The sequence below is a fragment of the Prionailurus bengalensis genome, chromosome B3 (genome assembly GCF_016509475.1).
Source record: "Prionailurus bengalensis isolate Pbe53 chromosome B3, Fcat_Pben_1.1_paternal_pri, whole genome shotgun sequence".
Taxonomy (NCBI): domain Eukaryota; kingdom Metazoa; phylum Chordata; class Mammalia; order Carnivora; family Felidae; genus Prionailurus; species Prionailurus bengalensis.
Window position 1 is genome coordinate 20125763 of NC_057355.1, and position 18103 is coordinate 20143865.

Here is an 18103-nt window from a genome sequence, read left to right on the forward strand (position 1 = left end):
CAAAAATTACTTAGAGATTACCTGAATACTCAGAATATGCTGTAAGGAGTTTTACAGTTTTGAGAAAAAGTTTGAGGATGAATTAGTGATAGGAACTAAGTAAGTGAGTGATATAAAACTGAGTAAATGAAAATTTTAGGTAATTACTAGTTACAGGAAAGAAAAAAATACAAGAAAGGAAACATAATCCTAGTAGTTACATGGATCACCTCTGAACAGTATCTGGAGTTCAAATGAGAGAAACACTTAAGACTTTCTCATCTACAGACTTTATTACAAGAAGGTATTTTATATAATTGCTCTAGATGGAGATGCCAAGCTACCTGGGAGTCACACCAGTGAGGGACACCATGGACCCCTGGGTCAGGGACGGTGAGGGGGATCATGGACCACATTTTGAGAATCAACAGTTCATCATTTAGCATTCTGTGCCAGATAGGACACTTCCTCCTTTCTTCTCCTTTCCCAGGGAGTTCCACATTTAGTCTAATTCTTATCTTTGTATTGTTCATGCTCTAGAAACTTTTATGGACAACAGGTGCACTTACTGAAATCCAAGAATGCATTTTATTTAGGAAATATAGAAATTATTTCAATTTTTTTGAGGCACAACCCAGTATTTCTCTTTAGTTCAAAATTCTTATTAATATTACTAAAATAAAGTTAATGAAAATACTTGGCTATTTTATTACAAAAGTAGGAAAATAATAAAATGTACAATGGAGCTGAATAAAAAAAGTTTTAAAAATTAACTTACTCGTATGAAATCCATAAGTGTGTTATAAATGAAGGCTCCTCTGGGAAGAAAAAAGCAGCTCCCAGGACTCAGATCGTGGAAGAAGAATAGTTCTTGTTCCTAGATTAAAACAATAACTGCATCTCAAATCTCACTGCCATTGATCAATATTTACTGTATGCACATGACATTGAAGGAATAGACTTATACTCAGTTATGACTTCCATCTTCTAACAACTAAAGCCCCTCAATACTTACCTCTAACTAGAATTACTACCACATGTAAAATTACAATTCATATTTATGGTTACTTAGCTCTTCATTCACCTTTTATTCACTGCTAATTTCTGACGTGGCATCTTGGAATGTGGATCTCATGGGGAGAGAACATGGCCAAAGATCAGAAAAGTTCACTCCAGGGGGAAGGCTCCACGTGGCGGTGGCCATCATCATGGCTGTCACTACTGAATGCCTGCCCCATGCTGCTGCCACCATACAGCGTCTGCCCTCCCCATCAGCCCTACAAGGCCACCGAGCAAGAGATGAGCACGTGCAGTTCCATAAGTGAGCACATGGCTCGCCATATAACATAGCCCGTAAGTGGCCAAACTGACACTCAAGCCCAGGTCCACACACTCTTAAATCTCATTCTGTCTCTCTGCTCTGTTCCCCCAAAACAAAGTATGTTGTTAAGTACATACAATTTTTTACAACATTATTTTTACATCATGGTATGGTGACAGAAAGCTGTAATTTTAAAATCTAATAAAAGACACAGGAAGGAAGCGATGAGGAGACATTTGTAGTATTAACATGAGGTTACAATAGCAAACTCTGAGTGCCAGCAAAACAGAAGATAGGACAAGGGAAGAAGAGATCCCATTTTCCAAACAATTAAATCATAGGCCAACAAAGAATGTCCTCATCCTGCTAGTGATTAGGACGCAGGTGTACCTTTCCGATTTTCCTGTGATCACGGTTCCTGGCTTCCTCTTGGAACTTTTCCCAGGTTTTCATCATCTTGTTATCAGGAAAGGATATCCCATAGATCCTCTGCAGTGTTTCCATTTCGGGGTTGCCCTCCCAGTATGTTGAGGAATTCTAAGCAGCAAACAAAAGTTAGGTAAACATACCAAACATTTGGTTATAAATAAAACCGCTCTTAAATCTGTGCACAATTTTCCACTACGCCATCCACATAGCTTACGATGACTTTTTGTAGCACCAGGAAGACTCTCAAATTGATTCTAATTAAACTTCCCCAGCCCAAATTCATCAGAAAATTATGTAGAGTCTGCCATGGATTCTAGGAATGAATAGTGAGAAGGAAAGGGAAGGTGGGCGGGGCCAATAGTAATTGAACCACAGAGGAGAGGAACAGCATACAGTACAGAGACATGAAGATCCCAGCCAAATGTTCTTGCTCACACTAGGGTGATTCAAGGAAGTCATCAAGTGCAGAACAGTATCTTAAAATATATGAGAAAGAAAGGCACTGTACCATGTATAGTAATGTTAAATAATAAACAATTAAAAGCTACATGTAAGGTCCTAATTTTCAAAAACTACAGTATTTTTAGAAGCTTCGTAAAAATTGGGGTGCCTGGGTTACTCAGTTGATTTAGCATCCGACTTCAGCTCAGGTCATCTCATGGTTTGTAGGTTTGAGCTCCTCGTTGGGCTCTGTGCTGACAGCTTGGAGCCTGGAGCCTGCTTGGGATGCTGTGTTTCCCTCTCTCTCTTTCCCCTCCCCAATTTGTGTGTTTACTCTCTCTCTCTCTCTCTCTCTCTCTCTCTCTCTCTCTTTCCCTCTCTCTCAAAAATAAATAAATAAACATTAAAAAAAGAAGCTTCTGTAAAAATCAAATAATGAGGTATTTTAAAATACTGTGATACTCAGATTATAAAAGATATGATTGGAAATTCCTCATTATCTGGTTTATCTTAAGTTTGCTGTATTAAAAAAAATAAATGCTTACCTTGAAAATTTTTATGGCTTTAATTTTTCCAGTGTGTCTTACATGGGGCCCTTTGCAAAGGTCAATTAGTGGACCACACCTATAATGAAATATTTCAGACATGCCCAGACACAGTTATAGCTTTTTGGACCGTTCATTACAAATCATGTTTTCATATGTTTTAAGTGAAGGATCTTACTTATTCGTACATCTTGAGGCAATTTTTAACTTGGGGGGCAATTTAAAATAATTTAATTCTTAATTTAGGATGAAGAAAGAGGCAATTTATCTGGCCTCAGATTCCAGTCTTGCCTCCTTTGCTCAAATTCAAAAAGTTACAGAATCTTCTGACAGAAACCACGCAGTCACCCACCACTTTTCAATGTCATGTCCCAAGGCTATTGAAAACCTTCCACTGTCATAAAATCAAAAAGCCATTTCCCTGTTCTACACTGATTTGCAAAGCCAAAATTATCTGCAACTTATACAAAATGTGCAAACTTGATACTTTAAAAATAAACTTCACCAAACCTATAGAATGTACACCAACAAGAGCAAACCATAATGTAAACTCTGGACTCTATGTGATTATGATGGTCAGTGCAGGTCCATCAACTGTCACTAACGAGCCACTCCACGGGGGGCATTGATAGTGGCAGAAGCTGTGCACAAGTGGGGCAGAGGGTATGTGCGAAATCTCTGTACCTTCTCAATTTTGCTGTGGACTGAAATCTGCCCTGAGAAATAAGGTCTGTTCAATCAATCAATCAATCAATCAATCAATCAATTTCAAGGGTCTTTTGTGTATTTGTTTTTAGGTCCTCTGGTGTTATGACAAAAGCCTTAACTGTCTTTTGGTTTACTAAAACGGAACACTGACTTCAGTGCAACTCTCAGGCACAAGTTTAGGTCAGAGATGACACCATTATTAAAACACATAGTGTGGGGTGCCTGGGCGGCTCAGTCGGTGAAGCTTCTGACATCCAACTCTTGGTTTTGGCTCAGGTCATGATCTCACAGTACCTGAGTCCTGGGTCAGGTTCTGTGCTAATAGTGCAGAGCCTGCTGGGATTCTCTCTCTCTCTCTGTCTCTCTCTCTCTCTCTCTGCCTGCCCCTCCCCTCTCAAAATAAATAAAATTAAATAAAAAAACCACATGGTGCGGTTGCTGGGGATTCACTTGCACCTCTAACCAAGAAGGACCCCCAAACCTTAATAAGCACAGACTTTTTTTCAAGCACAGAGACACTTAAAAAATTAAGATACTAATGACACTGGTCAGAGGGAAGGTACTTAACATCAACTAATTTAAGGAAAATTTAGTAAAGAAAGTTCTTCCTTAACTATTCCAACCAATTTTAAATACTTTTAAAGTTCACTGGTTAAAGAGTTAAAAATTATGATGAATACAGAAAGAGGCTGGTTTATTCACCAAAGTGGATAAATATGCTTTAAATATGAAAATGTCATTTATTTGAATGGCCAGGCCTTATTGTTCTCTGTCCAAGATGGGAGTGGTAAATCAAAGCTCACAGGTGTGGAAGGAACGCCTAATTAGCATGGAAGACTTCAATACGCTCATCTTAAAATAACCCTGTAGAAGAAAATACAATTCACTTTCTAAAAATTAAATTGACAGAGTAAGAAATGTCAATATTGACCTAAGGAAGGTTCAAAAAATAGCCACAAGAGCTCAAGTATTAGGAGCCTGAATTTTAAAACTTCACATGTCTTTTCTATCTCTTCATGTATTAAACTTCAAAATGCATATAGTAACATTTATTTGAATTATAAGTAATAACCAATAAAACCTTATCAGGTCACTGGAGAATAGCAAAGATGAGGCAAGCATGGTATCCCACTTCAATGTCAAATGGCAACAAGCTCATATTATAATGTGAGAAATGCACTGAGCACATCTTTGCTTAAAGGGAGATGACTTCCCTTACAGCACAATGAAACTACAGACCTGTAACTATGTGACCATGGAAAGTAAATGCTTTTGGAGGGTTTTTCTGATACCAGATCTCCTAAGATTGGACCATGAAGGTCATAGCATCAGCCAGACATCCAGAACACACAGAAATGGGGAACAGCAATTACCTACAAGGCAGCTTTAAAACCACACGAATAAAATAGGGGCTCCAGATGTTAAACAAACAGAACTGAGTTGTGGTGATATTGATTTCACTTGCCTCTTCCTATCACTTGATTTGCCTTCGGTTCCTAACACTGTCTTTGTGTTTTATCATGAACATCCTGCTAACGCATGAAAGCTAACACCTTTGGACTCCAGGAAACGGGGAGTATATATAGAAGGAGGCAGGAAATCACTGCATGAGGGGATGGTCCCTAACAGCTCCCACTGCCACATTAATAAGAATGTGAGGATGAAACAAAATTCCATTCCTAAACAGCTCCCCTTGAAATGTAAAGCACTGGGCAAACACAATCTCACCCACATGGGAAAAGATGCTGTTACAGCTAACATCTGGAAAATGAAATTCGGGTTTCAGCAGCAGACTGATAAACACAAATGAAGACATAATAATTTCCTTTTGCTGATAACATTTTGGAGTCTCTAGCTAACACAGTATACCAACTATGCAAATTGACAAATAGACCACCCACCCAAGGACCAACTGCTTCTACTGCTAATGCCTTAAAGTTTACCACTGAGCGCCCCTTAAAATTTACACACACTTTGGGGCGCCTGGGTGGCTCAGTCAGTTAACCTCAGGTCATGATCTCATGGTTCCTGAGTTTGAGCCCCGCATCAGTCTCTGTGCTGACAGCTCAGAGCCTGGACCCTGCTTCAGATTCTGTGTCCCCCTCTCTTTCTGCCCCTCCTATGCTTGCACTTTGTCTCTCTCTCTCTCAAAAATAAATAAACATTTTTAAAAATTCAAAAGAAAGAAAGAAAGAAAGAAAGAAAGAAAGAAAGAAAAAGAAAGAAAGAAAGAAAGAAAAAGAAAGAAAGAAAGAAAGAAAGAAAGAAAGAAAGAAAGAAAGAAAGAAAAATACAATCTATACACACTTTACCTGTAAACTGTCGTAGTTGGAGTGTTAACCTTCTCATTCAGGATGCGGCATTTAAATTTATTGTACTATAAAGAAAAACATATTTACATATTATTATGTTTTTACGTAAAATGCTTAAGTAGGAAAAAAAATTTTTTTTAGGAAAAAAACTTATTTTTTTTCAATAAACACTGAATGGGTGTCTACTATGTTCTAGCGCTGAGACCCCAGGAATACCAAGAGCTCACAGCTTAGAGCTGTACTGTCCAAAACAGGAGCCACAAGCCCGTGTGGCTATTGAACACTTGCAATGGAACCAGTCTGAAATGAGATGTGTGTAAGTGCAAAACACATTGGATCTCAGAGACGTGCTGTGAAAGAATGTACAATAGTTTAGTAACTATTTTTATGTTGGTTACATGATACAGTGATATTTTTGATATAATGGGTTAAATACGATATTATAAAAATAATTTTGCCATTCTTTTACTTTTAAAATGTGGCCACCAGAAAAAGATTATATCCGTGGCTCAGATTTGTGAATCACATTATATTTTTATTGAACAGCACTGTTCTAGAAGATTCCATTTTTTTCATCTCATTTTTAGAGTGTACTTTTTAAAGTTTTTATTTAAATTCCAGTTAGTTAATATACAGTGTAATACTAATTTCAGGTGTACAATATAGTGTAATTCATGACTTCTATATATCAGGTACTCATCACAAGTGCCCTCCTTAATCCCCGTCACCTATTTAACCCATCCCCACCCCCACCTACCTCTGGTAATCATCAGTTTGTTCTCTACAGTTAAGAGTTTGTTTCTTGGGGCACCTGGGTGGCTCAGTTGGTTGAGCGTCCAACTTTGGCTCAGGTCATGATCTCGTGGTCCATGAGTTCAAGCCCTGTGTTGGGTGCTGTGCTGACAGCTCAGAGCCTGGAGCCTGCTTCAGATTCTGTGTCCCCTCCTCTCTCTCTGCCCCTCCCCCACTCATGCTCTGTCTCTCTCACTCTCAAAAATGAATAAATGTTAACAAAAAATTTTTTAAAGAGTTTGTCTCTTGGTTTGTCTTGCTCCTTCTTCCCCCCCTTTTGCTCCTTTGTTTTGTTTCTTAAATTCTACATATGAGTGAAATCATATGGTATTTGTCTTTCTCTGACTTATTTCTCTTAGCTTAGTACTCTCTAGCTCCATCCACGTCTTCAATGGCAAGATTTCATTATTTTTTATGGCTGGATAATATTCCATTGTGTGTGTGTGTGTGTGTGTATATATATATATATATATATATATATACACACACACACACCACCTTTTGTTTATTCATTCATCAGTCAATGGACACTTGGGCTGTTTCCATAATTTGGCTATGGTAGATAACGTTGCTACAAACATCGGAGTGTAGGTATCCCTTTGAATTAGTATTTTTGTATTCTTTGGGTAAATACCTAGTAATGCGATTGCTGGATCATACAGTAATTCTATTTTCAATTTTTTGAGGAACCTCCATATTGTCCTTCAGAGAGGCTGCACCAGTTTGCATTCCTACCAGCAGTGCAAGAGGGTTCCCCTTTCTCCACCAACACCTATTGTTTCTTGTGCTATTGATTTTATCCATTCTGACAGGTGAGAGGTGGTATCTCATGGTGGTTTTGACTTGCATTTCCCTGATGATAAATGATGTTGTGCCTCTTTCATCTGTCTGTTGGCCATCAGTATGTCTTCTTTGGGAAAAATGTCATGTCTTCTGCCCATTTTTTAATTGGATTATTCATTTTTGGGGTGTTATAAGTTCTTCATATATTTTAGATACTAACCCTTTATTGGATATGTCATTTGCAAATATCTTCTCCCATTCCATAGGATGCTTTTTAGTTTTATTGATTGCTTCCTTTGCTGTGCAAAAGCTTTTTATTTTGATAGAATCCCTATAGTTTATTTTTGCCCTTATTTCTCTTGCCTCAGGAGACATCTCTAGAAAGAAGTTGCTACCGCCAACGTCAAAGAAGATATTGCCTGTGTTTTCTAGATTTTATTGGTTTCAGGTTTCACATTTAGGTTAGAAGACTGCAATTTGAACTACATGAAATAAATAAAATTCTGAGGACACAGCTGCATTTTTAATTTACATAAACAAAAACTAAGTTTACAATAAATGATCATATTGTTACATTAAAAACTCAGAAGACACTTTTCTTTCCTGCTTTCATCACTATTGCCTTGGAGACAGGTACTTCATATTAAATAACTACTTGAGGAAGGTAGTTGTTGGGAGAAAAAAATAGATATGTATGATTGAACTGTCTCATACTTTTATGTTCAAACAAAATTATTTTTCTTCACAAACTTTGAGGTGTTTTTTTTTTATTGAGTTTAATTCTTTTTTTTTTTTTTAAGAGGGAGTGTATCTGAATTTTAATGCTTTACTTTCCGTGTTCTGTAGTTTCTACCACTGACCTAAAGAACAAAACTGCTTGAACAGCTTGTTTCTCTACCAAAGCAGATGGCAGTTTGACCTCTCAGAGAATATGCAAACCAGAAGAAACGTCACATTTTTCTTCCCTGGGCCTTTTGAGAAACTAGACCAAAATGTTAAGTTATTCAAGGTTCTTATTGAGCAGTGGTGCTTTACTGTCTAGAGAAGCTAATGAAACTCCCCCCCCCCCCCCCGCAATGGCACTGCACAGGTGTGGACTCGGGACACACTAAACTAGGAATCGAGAACCTTGAGCAGCAGTTCAGAGTTTTATCCACCTCAATTTTTCCTGCTTTTTGCCCACTATTATGGCCAATGTGGGCGGGTGGGAAGGGGGCTATTCCTGACAACTTATGCTTTCCAAGATCCTCTCAAAGAGAGTTCTCTAGTTGAGTGGAAACTCTTCTACAAAAAGTTGGCCGGTTCTGTGAACCTGGAAAAGAATTTCTCTCTGAATGCTTATGTTGCAAGTTCCTCATAGGGAAAGAGCCTTAAAATAACATGAAGTTCTATTTTATCGGCAACTTAGAATGCAAAGTATTTTATTTTTAAACTTCTAAATTTGAAAACAAAACAGCCTAGGTTAAATAATGGTTTTTCCAAAGCTGAATGTGCTCACGTGGAGATCCATTTTTCTGCTTGCAGCACAAAACAACTTCCTACAACTCCTAGGCAGGAACACTACTGATTTTGATGGTTTGTGATTGGATGAATGGATCAATCTCAGTTGGTTATGTCTGTTTTTTTTCCTTGGTAAGGGCTTAAAAAAATTCTAGAACAGATGCATTTTTCTAGTCTTACACAGACACTTTGATTCCAAATGTCTCCTGAGAGGCATATACCATATGCAGGAACCCATCTTCGTCCTTCTCACGTTCATACACTTCAGAAATCGGAGTGGACACACTCACCATGCTGTGTCCATTGACTAACAGGAAGAACTCCTGATTAGCGTTGAGCTGTAAGCGCCTCCTAATGATCTTGATGAGCTCACTCATGTTGACGTGATCAGGTACAAGGAACTTGGTTTTGTCCAGTACAGGAAGTTGCTTCTCACCCTTGTATCGTTCTGTGATCACTGGGATTTTCGTAGGATGCTGCTCTCGGATAAGTCGGACATCTACTCTTTGTTCAAGGGTGCGGCGCTGCTTGAAGGTCTTCTCCGACAGCATGGTGCGGGAGGCGAGGCGGAGGGTCCGGCTGTTCCAGACGGCAGTGGCAGAGACTCCGACCGTGGCGACAGCAACTTCCCTTGTCTGATTGAGTTTAATTCTTAAGAGGAGATGCAAAAAGGCAACTCACGAAGAGGAGAAAATAACTGCAAATCACATATCCAATAAAGGATTAATATCCAGAGTATGTAAAGAATTCCTACAACTCAACACCAAAAAACAAACAACCCAATTAAAAAATGGGCAAAGGACTGGGATAGACTTTTCTTCCAATCGGATATACAAATGGCCAATAAGTATATGGAAAGATGCTTAATATCACTAGTTATTAGAGAAATGCAAACCAAAAGCACAATGAGATGCCATCTCACACCCATTAGGATGACTATTACCAAGAAAACAGAAAACTACAAGTGTTGGCAAGGATATGGAGTGGCTGGAATGCTCGTGCACTGCTGATGGGAATGTAAAATGCTAACAGCTGCTGTGGCAAACAGTATGGAAGTTGACAAAACTGAGAATTTCCATATAATCCAGCAATGCAACTTCTGGAGATACACCCAAAAGAATTAGAAGCAGGGACTCGATCAGATATTTGTACACCCACATTCACAGCAACACTTTTCACAATTGTCAAAAGGTGGAAACAACTCAAGTGTCCGTCGACAGATGAATGAATAAACAAAATGCAGTCTATACACACCATGAAGTATTATTCAGCCTTAAGAAGGAAGGAAATTCCGACACCTGCTACAAGATGGACAAACCTTGAGCACATTACACTGGTAAAATAAAGGAGGTCACAAAGGACAAGTATTGTATTATTCCACTTATATGGTTCTTAGAGTCATCAAATTCATAGAGACAGAAAAAGGGGAAGTGGGAACAGGGAATTAGTGTTTACTAGGTGTGGGGTTCCAGTTGGAGAAGATGAAAAAGCTCTGGAGACGGATGGTGGTGATGCTTGCCCAATATGAATGCGCCAAATGCTACAGAACTATACACTTAAAAATGATTGACGTAATAGGAACTTGACCAGTTAAGCGTCCGACTCTTGGTTTTGGCTTAGGTCATGATCTCATGGTTCGGGAATTCGAGCCCTGTGTCGAGCTCTGAGCTGACAGCATGGAGTCTGCTTAGGATTCCATCTCTTTCTCTCTCAAAATAAATATATAAACTTAAAAAAAAATGGTCAGCATAAAATTTTTTTTTTCCCTTTTGGGTATTTTACCACACACACACACAAAAAGAGTAGCTGCAACTTTACCAAGCCCAAATCTATCTTTTTATTTCAAGCTCACAAAATTAACAATATCGTGTGTTCAAATTATGTGCTTTCTCTGATATGATTTAAAACATAAATTTAAGTATTCTTTTTTTTTTTAATGTTTTTATTTATTTTTGAGACAGAGAGAGACAGAGCATGAACGGGGGAGGGGCAGAGAGAGAGGGAGACACAGAATCCGAAGCAGGCTCTAGGCTCTGAGCTGTCAGCACAGAGCCTAACGCAGGGCTCGAACTCATGGACTGTGAGATCATGACCTGAGCTGACGTCGGACCCTTAACCAACTGAGCCACCCAGGCGCCCCTAAATTTAAGCATTCTTAAATTTATTTACGCTTACGTACATTGGTCAAAACAGCATAAAGAAAAAACAGAAGTATTGTTGAATTTAGTATATTAACAATACTCAGAATGAATCAGATTTATAAACACATATATGAAAACTATTCCCCTGGTCATTTACCTACATATATTGGCATTAAAATGTTCAGGAAATGGGGAACCTGGGTGGCTCAGTTGGTTAAGCATCTGACTTCTGCTCAGGTCATGATCTTGCAGTTCACGAGTTTGAGCCCCATGTTGGGCTATGTGTTGACAGCTCAGAGCCTGGAGCCTGCTTCAGATTCTCTGTGTCCCTTTCTCTCTGCCCCTCCCCGCTCACACTCTGCCTCTGCTCTCTCTATCTCAAAGGTAAATAAACATTTAAAAAAATTTTTTTTAATGTTCTGGAAAAAGTAGGGAAATATCACATTGAGCGACTAGTGACAACCTCACAACAGGTTGCCAACCTGGAACAATGTGGCAAGCAACATCCAATTATTTGTTTAAAAAAAGAAAAAAAAGCTGTCTATGTTGATTAATTGTTTTTACTATTCCTGGCAAAAGGTTTTCTTATTCCAAAGAGTTTCCTGAAATTACCTCAAACATTTCGAGGAGCACTTCCTTGCTGACTTCCAGTCTTTCAAAGGGTTGCTTTTCTTTTATGATAGTCTTACATATGTTCTCCAGGGCCGACAGTTCTGTGCTGGACACGGCTCTAAAAAGAAGAGTAAGTGATAGTCAACACAGATTTCTCAGACATCACGCATGTATGTTCCTTTTTGTGGACGCTCGTCATTAACTGAGGAATTTGTGCCTTATTGAACCCAGACTTCAGAAAGTCATACATTCATATGCAGGGCCGATAATCTTACTTCTCAAGGAGGAAAACGGAGGCACCAACAGATGAAGTGATTTGCCTACAAATCTTCTCTGCGATGAAGTGTGCAATTTGAAAACCCTGTTAAAATACTCGCTGGTTAGAGTGTAAGCTCCTTTAAGGCCTGTTCTTCTATGTGGTCTACCTTACACATCACACATCTACATTTTTTGTTTGAAAGAGCTATAGTAGGGGTGCCTGGGTGGTTCAGTCGGTTAAGCATCTGATTCCTGGTTTCGGCTCAGGTCATGATCTCATGGGTGGGTTCAAGCCCCATGTCGGGTCTGCACTGATAGTGTGGAGCCTGCTTGGGGTTCTCTCTCTCTCTTCCTCTCTGTCTGCCCCTCCCTGCTTGCTTGCTCTCTCAAAATAAATAAATAAACTTAAAAAAAAAAAAAAGGGCTGTGGTAAGTGCTCACACATCCCGGCCCTCGCTGACTGTTGAATCTAGGTTGGGAGAAAGATCTGTGAGCGTGAACTGCTGAGTCCAGTCTGGCACTCACAGGGAATGGCCCACTGTGAGCCATCAACTGACCTCTTTCAGCCACTCCCTGGTTTGCCCTCATTCCCCTCCATGCACACGGCCTTCCTTACCTTTCCTCAAACAAGCCAGGCGTAGGCCCACACCAGGGAGGTCCCAGAGGCCTAGAACGTTTCCCCCAAATGTCCCAAAATACACTCCCCCACACAACTGCCTCAGAACTTGCTCCCTCCATCCTGGTCCCCACTTCAACATCACTTCCCCCGTTCATGACCACTGTCATGGCACACACCTCCCCACAGCTGGTTTATTTTCCTTCACACCACTCATCACCACCTGACAGCAGAGGGCTGTTTGCTTTTGTCTAAGCTAGCTAGACTGTTAGCTCCATGGGGACAGACTGATCTGCTCACTTATGAATCACCAGCACCAAGCACAGAGCACATAAGAAGCAGTCAAAAACTCTTGTTGAATGACTCTCTGGGTGGTGGTGGTAATAGGAGATAAAGCTGGACAAGCCTGTATGTAGGAGCTACAGAGTCGGATGCTCAGTTAGGGAGACCATTTAAGCAGTCGGGGTGGGGGGAAGGGACAGGTAAGGACAGAATGTACCATAGTCATCCAGCAAGAGATGCTATGGGTCTAAACTGAGGCAGAAGTAACAGAGGAGGAAGGGAGGAAGGGAGGACCAGAGAACTATTGAGGAGATAGAACAGGAAGACCCGGATAGAAGGACTGGATAGTGTGGGGTGACAGTGAGGAACAGGAATTGGAAGGACCCTCAGGTTTCAGTTTTAGCAGCTGGTCCTTAAGGACTATGGGGAGTACAGGGAAGGAGGTGGGCTGGGGCTGGGCACAGAACTCTCGAATGTGAGGCCTCTGTGCACCACTCTGCCTGGTATTTATCTGTGTGAGATGTCTGGCTGAGTCAGATAGCACCCTCGGTTATCATGGAGCAGAACTGCACCCACTAAGGATTAAATCTGTGATTCTGGTCTTAATTTACTACTATGATGTAGCAAGTCCCGGATTAGATAGATACTCTATCACTTCCTTCTGAGGAAAAGAAAGTTGGAGACGTTGCTCTGGAATCTTAACTCATAAAAAATTAATTTTCAAACATAGCCAATCTACAGCCATGTTATATAACACACACATTCAGTAAAATAATACATAACCATCATAAAACAACGGACTGTAAACACATGCCTCCGGAAGTGAATATTCAGTGGTATTACCTGTCTTCAATGAACATGTCATAATAAAATCCATTTTCAATGGGTGGACCATAGCACAAGTGGCCCCCATAGTAAAGCTCCATGGCTTCCCCAAGAATATGAGCACTAGAGTGCCAGTACACCTGCAGGGCATGAAACACAGAGGGCAGAGGCAATCAAAATCATGTCATGGAAAATTATTAGTCCAGTAACATAAGTAAGCAAGTGCATACACTTTAAGGGGATAAACATCAAGACATAGAGTAACACTGGGGTGCCTGGGTGGCTCAGTTGGTTACGTCTCGAACCTCAGCTCAAGTCATGATCTTGTAGTTCGTGAGTTTGAGTCCTGCATCGGGCTCTGTGATGACAGCTCAGAGCCTGGAGCCTGCTTCAGATTCTGTGTCTCCCTCTCTCTCTGCCCCTCTCCTGCTCGTTCTCTCTCTCTCTCTCTCTCTCTCTCTCTCTCTCTCTCTCTCTCAAAAATAAATAAACATTAAAAAGAAAAAGACATCAATTTGAAAAGAAAATCTTCAATGCCCACTGAGAAGAGAACATTTTCTGAGTGCTTTGCAATTATACCAGAGCCATATGCTTGGTTCTAGCGTGAAACTGCTGCTCTGAGCTGCTCCTACACCATTTCCTTCTGCACATCTTAACTTGCAGAGAAGATGTGACAGCCTCAACCATGGCTTGGACTGCTGAGGGGGAAGCAGCAGCATGCAAGCCCAATTCAGCCCAGAGTGGAGGGAAGCCAGGCGTGACAGACACTGATTTCCTTTCTTTTTCTCCAGAGGCAGCAGCTAAGCTGAACGCAGAGGGCCGAAGTAGTTTTCTGTCTCCACAGCAGTCTCCACATGCTTTTGACAGAATGACTTTTTGGGGGGAGAAAAGTATAGCCTGGGAATACCTGCTGGTTGCCTGAGACCCCTGGGCAGGAGGACACACATGAGTAAATTCATAGTCCAAGGGCTGGTCATCACATCTATAAGTTCAGAAAGTTTGGTTTTGAATTCCTAAGGAATCAAAGGTTTATGGATAAACTAAAACTAACTGAATTCACTAGATCCACAGAGGTACCAGAAAAGCAAGACAATGGAGTCCCCTGGCAGCCCTTTCTTTCCCTTATTAAATAAAAAAACCTTACAATTAGAAAGCTGTTTGACAAATAAGTCAAAGCACAGGGAGTCTTCTGAGCAGACTATGTGCAACCCCAACCCATAGCATTAAGCAGGGATATGATCCACAAACCGCCCCAGAGCCTCCGTCCTTGGCACAGACCTTTGCTTTGGATGGCGCCAGGGGGGTAGGCTAACTGCCAACAGGAACCCAAGTGTCTTCTTTGGCGCGCTGTCTGCACCTAGATGTTTGTTGAGCCAAACACTGTGTTGGGTGCGGAGGATACAACAGTGAAAGAAACAAGTCACTGGCCTCATGCAGTTTACCGCACATTGTGAGGGAGACAGGCAGAAACAAACCAGTAAGTGCATAATCAAGAGAGAAGAAGAGGATGTAAAAGGAGATGAACAGAGCACTGTAATGATAAATAACAGAGAAGGCTCTGCATTCACAGGGAGTCAGGAAGGCCTGTGTGGCTAACACGTAAGGGATAAAGTAACTTGAGAAAAGTTGCAGAGGTAAGAAAGGGCCAGTAACCCTGCGGGCCTTCTGGGGGAATCTGGGTTTTATTCCAAATGCAATGAGATGCACTGAAGGGTTTTAGGCAGAAAAGAAATTATTCAATTTACATTTTAAAACATCGTTTGGTAGCAGGAATGGATTTCAGGGGAATGGAACAGCAGGTGGACATTTTCTTGGGCAGTACTATAATAACACCATTGTTGAATCTCGGTAATGGCAGCAGAAGTGGACAGAGTCCAGATATGTTAGGACAGTAATGGCTTACCAATTAGAGACTTGGAGTTGAGGGAACAGGTAGCAATCACATACAATCTCCAAGATTCTAGGTTGAGTAACTGGGTATGTGGTGGAGTTGTGCCCTGAGATGGGCAGACAGGGAAGGAGTAAGTTCTGGGGCTAGAATCAAGAGTTGTCACCGTGGACATACTACAGATTCCTGTATGATATCTGGATGGGGATATTACATGGGTGGTAATGTACCCAAGACTGAGGCCTGTCTAGCTACAGACAGAAGAACTGACAGCGGACAGTTAGCAGACAGGACAGCTTAGAACAGGAGCATAAAGACAGAGGGTACTATGAGCACTGAGTAATTCTTCACTCTGGACAAAGATGAAGAAAACGCCAGCAAAGAAGACTGAGAAAGATCCGATGGTGGGAATAAAGCCAGAAAAACACTGGTGCCATAAAGAATCTTAAAAGAAGAGTGTGGTTAACTGTCATGACTGCTGAGATAATACATAGGATGCAGGGGGCAGCAGCCACTGAAATTGGGGGTGAAGCCTGACTCACGCCATGATGTACTGGAAGAGACCACTGAATGAACTACAAGCACAGAGCTAGTGGCTTCAGTTCCTACATAAATCTGCTTGTTTTGTTCACCTCTAAATAAAGTGCCCTACATTTGTTTAAGCCTGAGATCACCGCAGCACATCACTGATTTCCCCCGGGGTTTCACCAAAGCTTTGAAGTAGAATATATATCTATGTATATTCTTTTACCAGATGTTAGGCTTACAAAAGTAAATATCAGGAGATATATTTTAAACCTTCAAGCTGTGTCACTTTATAAAATTCCCCTTGTTTCTGTTGTGCATGTTTGTCAGCTTTATGTGGATATTCTTCCTGTCATTTTCTACATGAATTTATCTAGAAGGTGGAGAGTATTTCTTCTGTATGTTACATTATGCACTAAAATAGTCTTATAAATAAAATCACTTTTTAAAATAGAAAGGTGTCTTGAATGTTTCCATAGAGCAAAAAAATAAAACCTTTAAAAAATCATTATCACTTTTTAAGTTTATTTATTTAAAGAGAGATTGTGTGTTGGGGGGGTAGGGGGTGGGGGGTGTGCATATGAGCAGGAGAAGGGCAGAAAGAGAGGGAGTGAGAATCCCAAGAAGACTCTGTGCTTTTGATGTGGAGCCCACCGTGGGGCTCGATCTCACGAACACTGAGATCATGACCTGAGCCGAAATCAAGAGTTGGACCCTTAACTGACTAAGTCACCCACCCAGGCACTCCAATTTATCATTGTTTTAGATCTGAGTTTTCAAAATTTGTTTTCCTATAGGGTTTCTTTTTCATGGATATGTATTAAATATTGTAAATTAGTTTATGTTCAATATCTTAGTATATTCACACTAACAGGAAAGTAAATTCCAGGAACAACAACAACAAAAAATATTTGTTACTAAGTTACATGAAAAGAAGCATCGAGAGCTTAGAAATGTTACTTAACTATTTTGATACTGGTTGCTTCATCTGTAAAACGGGGATTAAAACAGTACCTGTGTGCTAGGGTAACTTGGGACTCAAGGAGATAATACATGTGCGCATAATGGGCCAGGCCAGTGCTTGGCTCTGGTAAATGTTTATTACTATTATCATTTTCATCAACAACCACAGATATTTATGAAAGCCCTATAATCTGATGTCAGATACCATGTTACGAGCATGGCAAGCAAACACTGGTTAGGCACTCTAGAAAGATTTCCCATGATAAAGAATGTTTCTTTTTTTTTTTTTTTTTTTCAACATTTATTTATTTTTGGGACAGAGAGAGACAGAGCATGAACGGGGGAGGGGCAGAGAGAGAGGGAGACACAGAATTGGAAACAGGCTCCAGACTCCGAGCCATCAGCCCAGAGCCTGACGCGGGGCTCGAACTCCCAGACCGCGAGATCGTGACCTGGCTGAAGTCGGACGCTTAACCAACTGCGCCACCCAGGCGCCCCAAGAATGTTTCTTTTTTTATGATGTTACTGAATGCCAGGAGGAAAGGACTCCAAAGATACCAACACCTCCATGGAACATTAAATTTGGTAGTTCTCCCATTCCCCGAACACCCCAATGCCTGACACATTGAAAAAGTTCAATAGCCAGCTATTAAAAAAGAGTCATAGGGGCAACACCTGCAGACAAACTAAGAGCCAGCCAGTGTAGGCAAGCACAAGGCTTTCGGGTAGGATTTGGGCCTTTAGTTGAGGATCAAAACTAACTGCCCCACCAACTATCATGGCTGCTCTTGGTTCCAGCCCCTATTTGACTTTCTCCAGAAACTGACACTATCTGAAAACCTCTCATTGGTTGTTTTCTTGTTTAATACCTCCTCCTACTAGAGGTACTCTTTGAAACAGGAGTCTCCATGTTCTGTCCACTGCAGCCCTACAGGGTCTGGCACATGCGTCCAGCACTGTCGATGCTGGTCAGGTGACTAAGGGAATATATACAATTGTAAAGTCTAGGGATGACATCTGGGATGATGCTAGGCGACAGTTGTTAACAACTAGTAAGAAAAACTAAATAATACTTATATGTTTTGTGTTTCTCCTAAAAATTGCTCTTTCTGAATCACTTTCAACATGATTTTATTAATATTGTATTATTTAGCTACTTAATTGTTATGCTTTGCATATTTTA

At 40.6% G+C, this 18103-nt stretch overlaps 2 protein-coding genes across 2 annotated transcripts in view; both read right to left on the bottom strand.

The window, feature by feature from the left end:
- Positions 1 to 18103, bottom strand: part of TARS3 (threonyl-tRNA synthetase 3) — a 63323-nt gene that overhangs the window by 35098 nt on the left and 10122 nt on the right. Inside the window, exons 5-10 of the mRNA XM_043554815.1 lie at positions 13563 to 13684; positions 11564 to 11681; positions 5736 to 5800; positions 2716 to 2794; positions 1691 to 1837; positions 758 to 856 (exon numbers count right to left, since the gene is read on the bottom strand). Coding sequence (XP_043410750.1) covers positions 758 to 856; positions 1691 to 1837; positions 2716 to 2794; positions 5736 to 5800; positions 11564 to 11681; positions 13563 to 13684 — 630 coding nt within the window. The remainder of the gene's footprint in view (positions 1 to 757; positions 857 to 1690; positions 1838 to 2715; positions 2795 to 5735; positions 5801 to 11563; positions 11682 to 13562; positions 13685 to 18103) is intronic.
- On the bottom strand, positions 8715 to 9457 carry LOC122468316 (microtubule-associated proteins 1A/1B light chain 3B-like). Its single transcript, XM_043554816.1, has one exon. It carries the CDS (start codon positions 9359 to 9361, stop codon positions 8987 to 8989), a length of 375 nt encoding a protein of 124 aa, XP_043410751.1. The 5' UTR covers positions 9362 to 9457; the 3' UTR covers positions 8715 to 8986.

What these genes read in the sequence shown, in the direction of transcription:
- LOC122468316 (XM_043554816.1), bottom strand. Translation starts at nt 9,361, where the DNA reads ATGCTGTCGGAGAAGACCTTCAAGCAGCGCCGCACCCTTGAACAAAGA.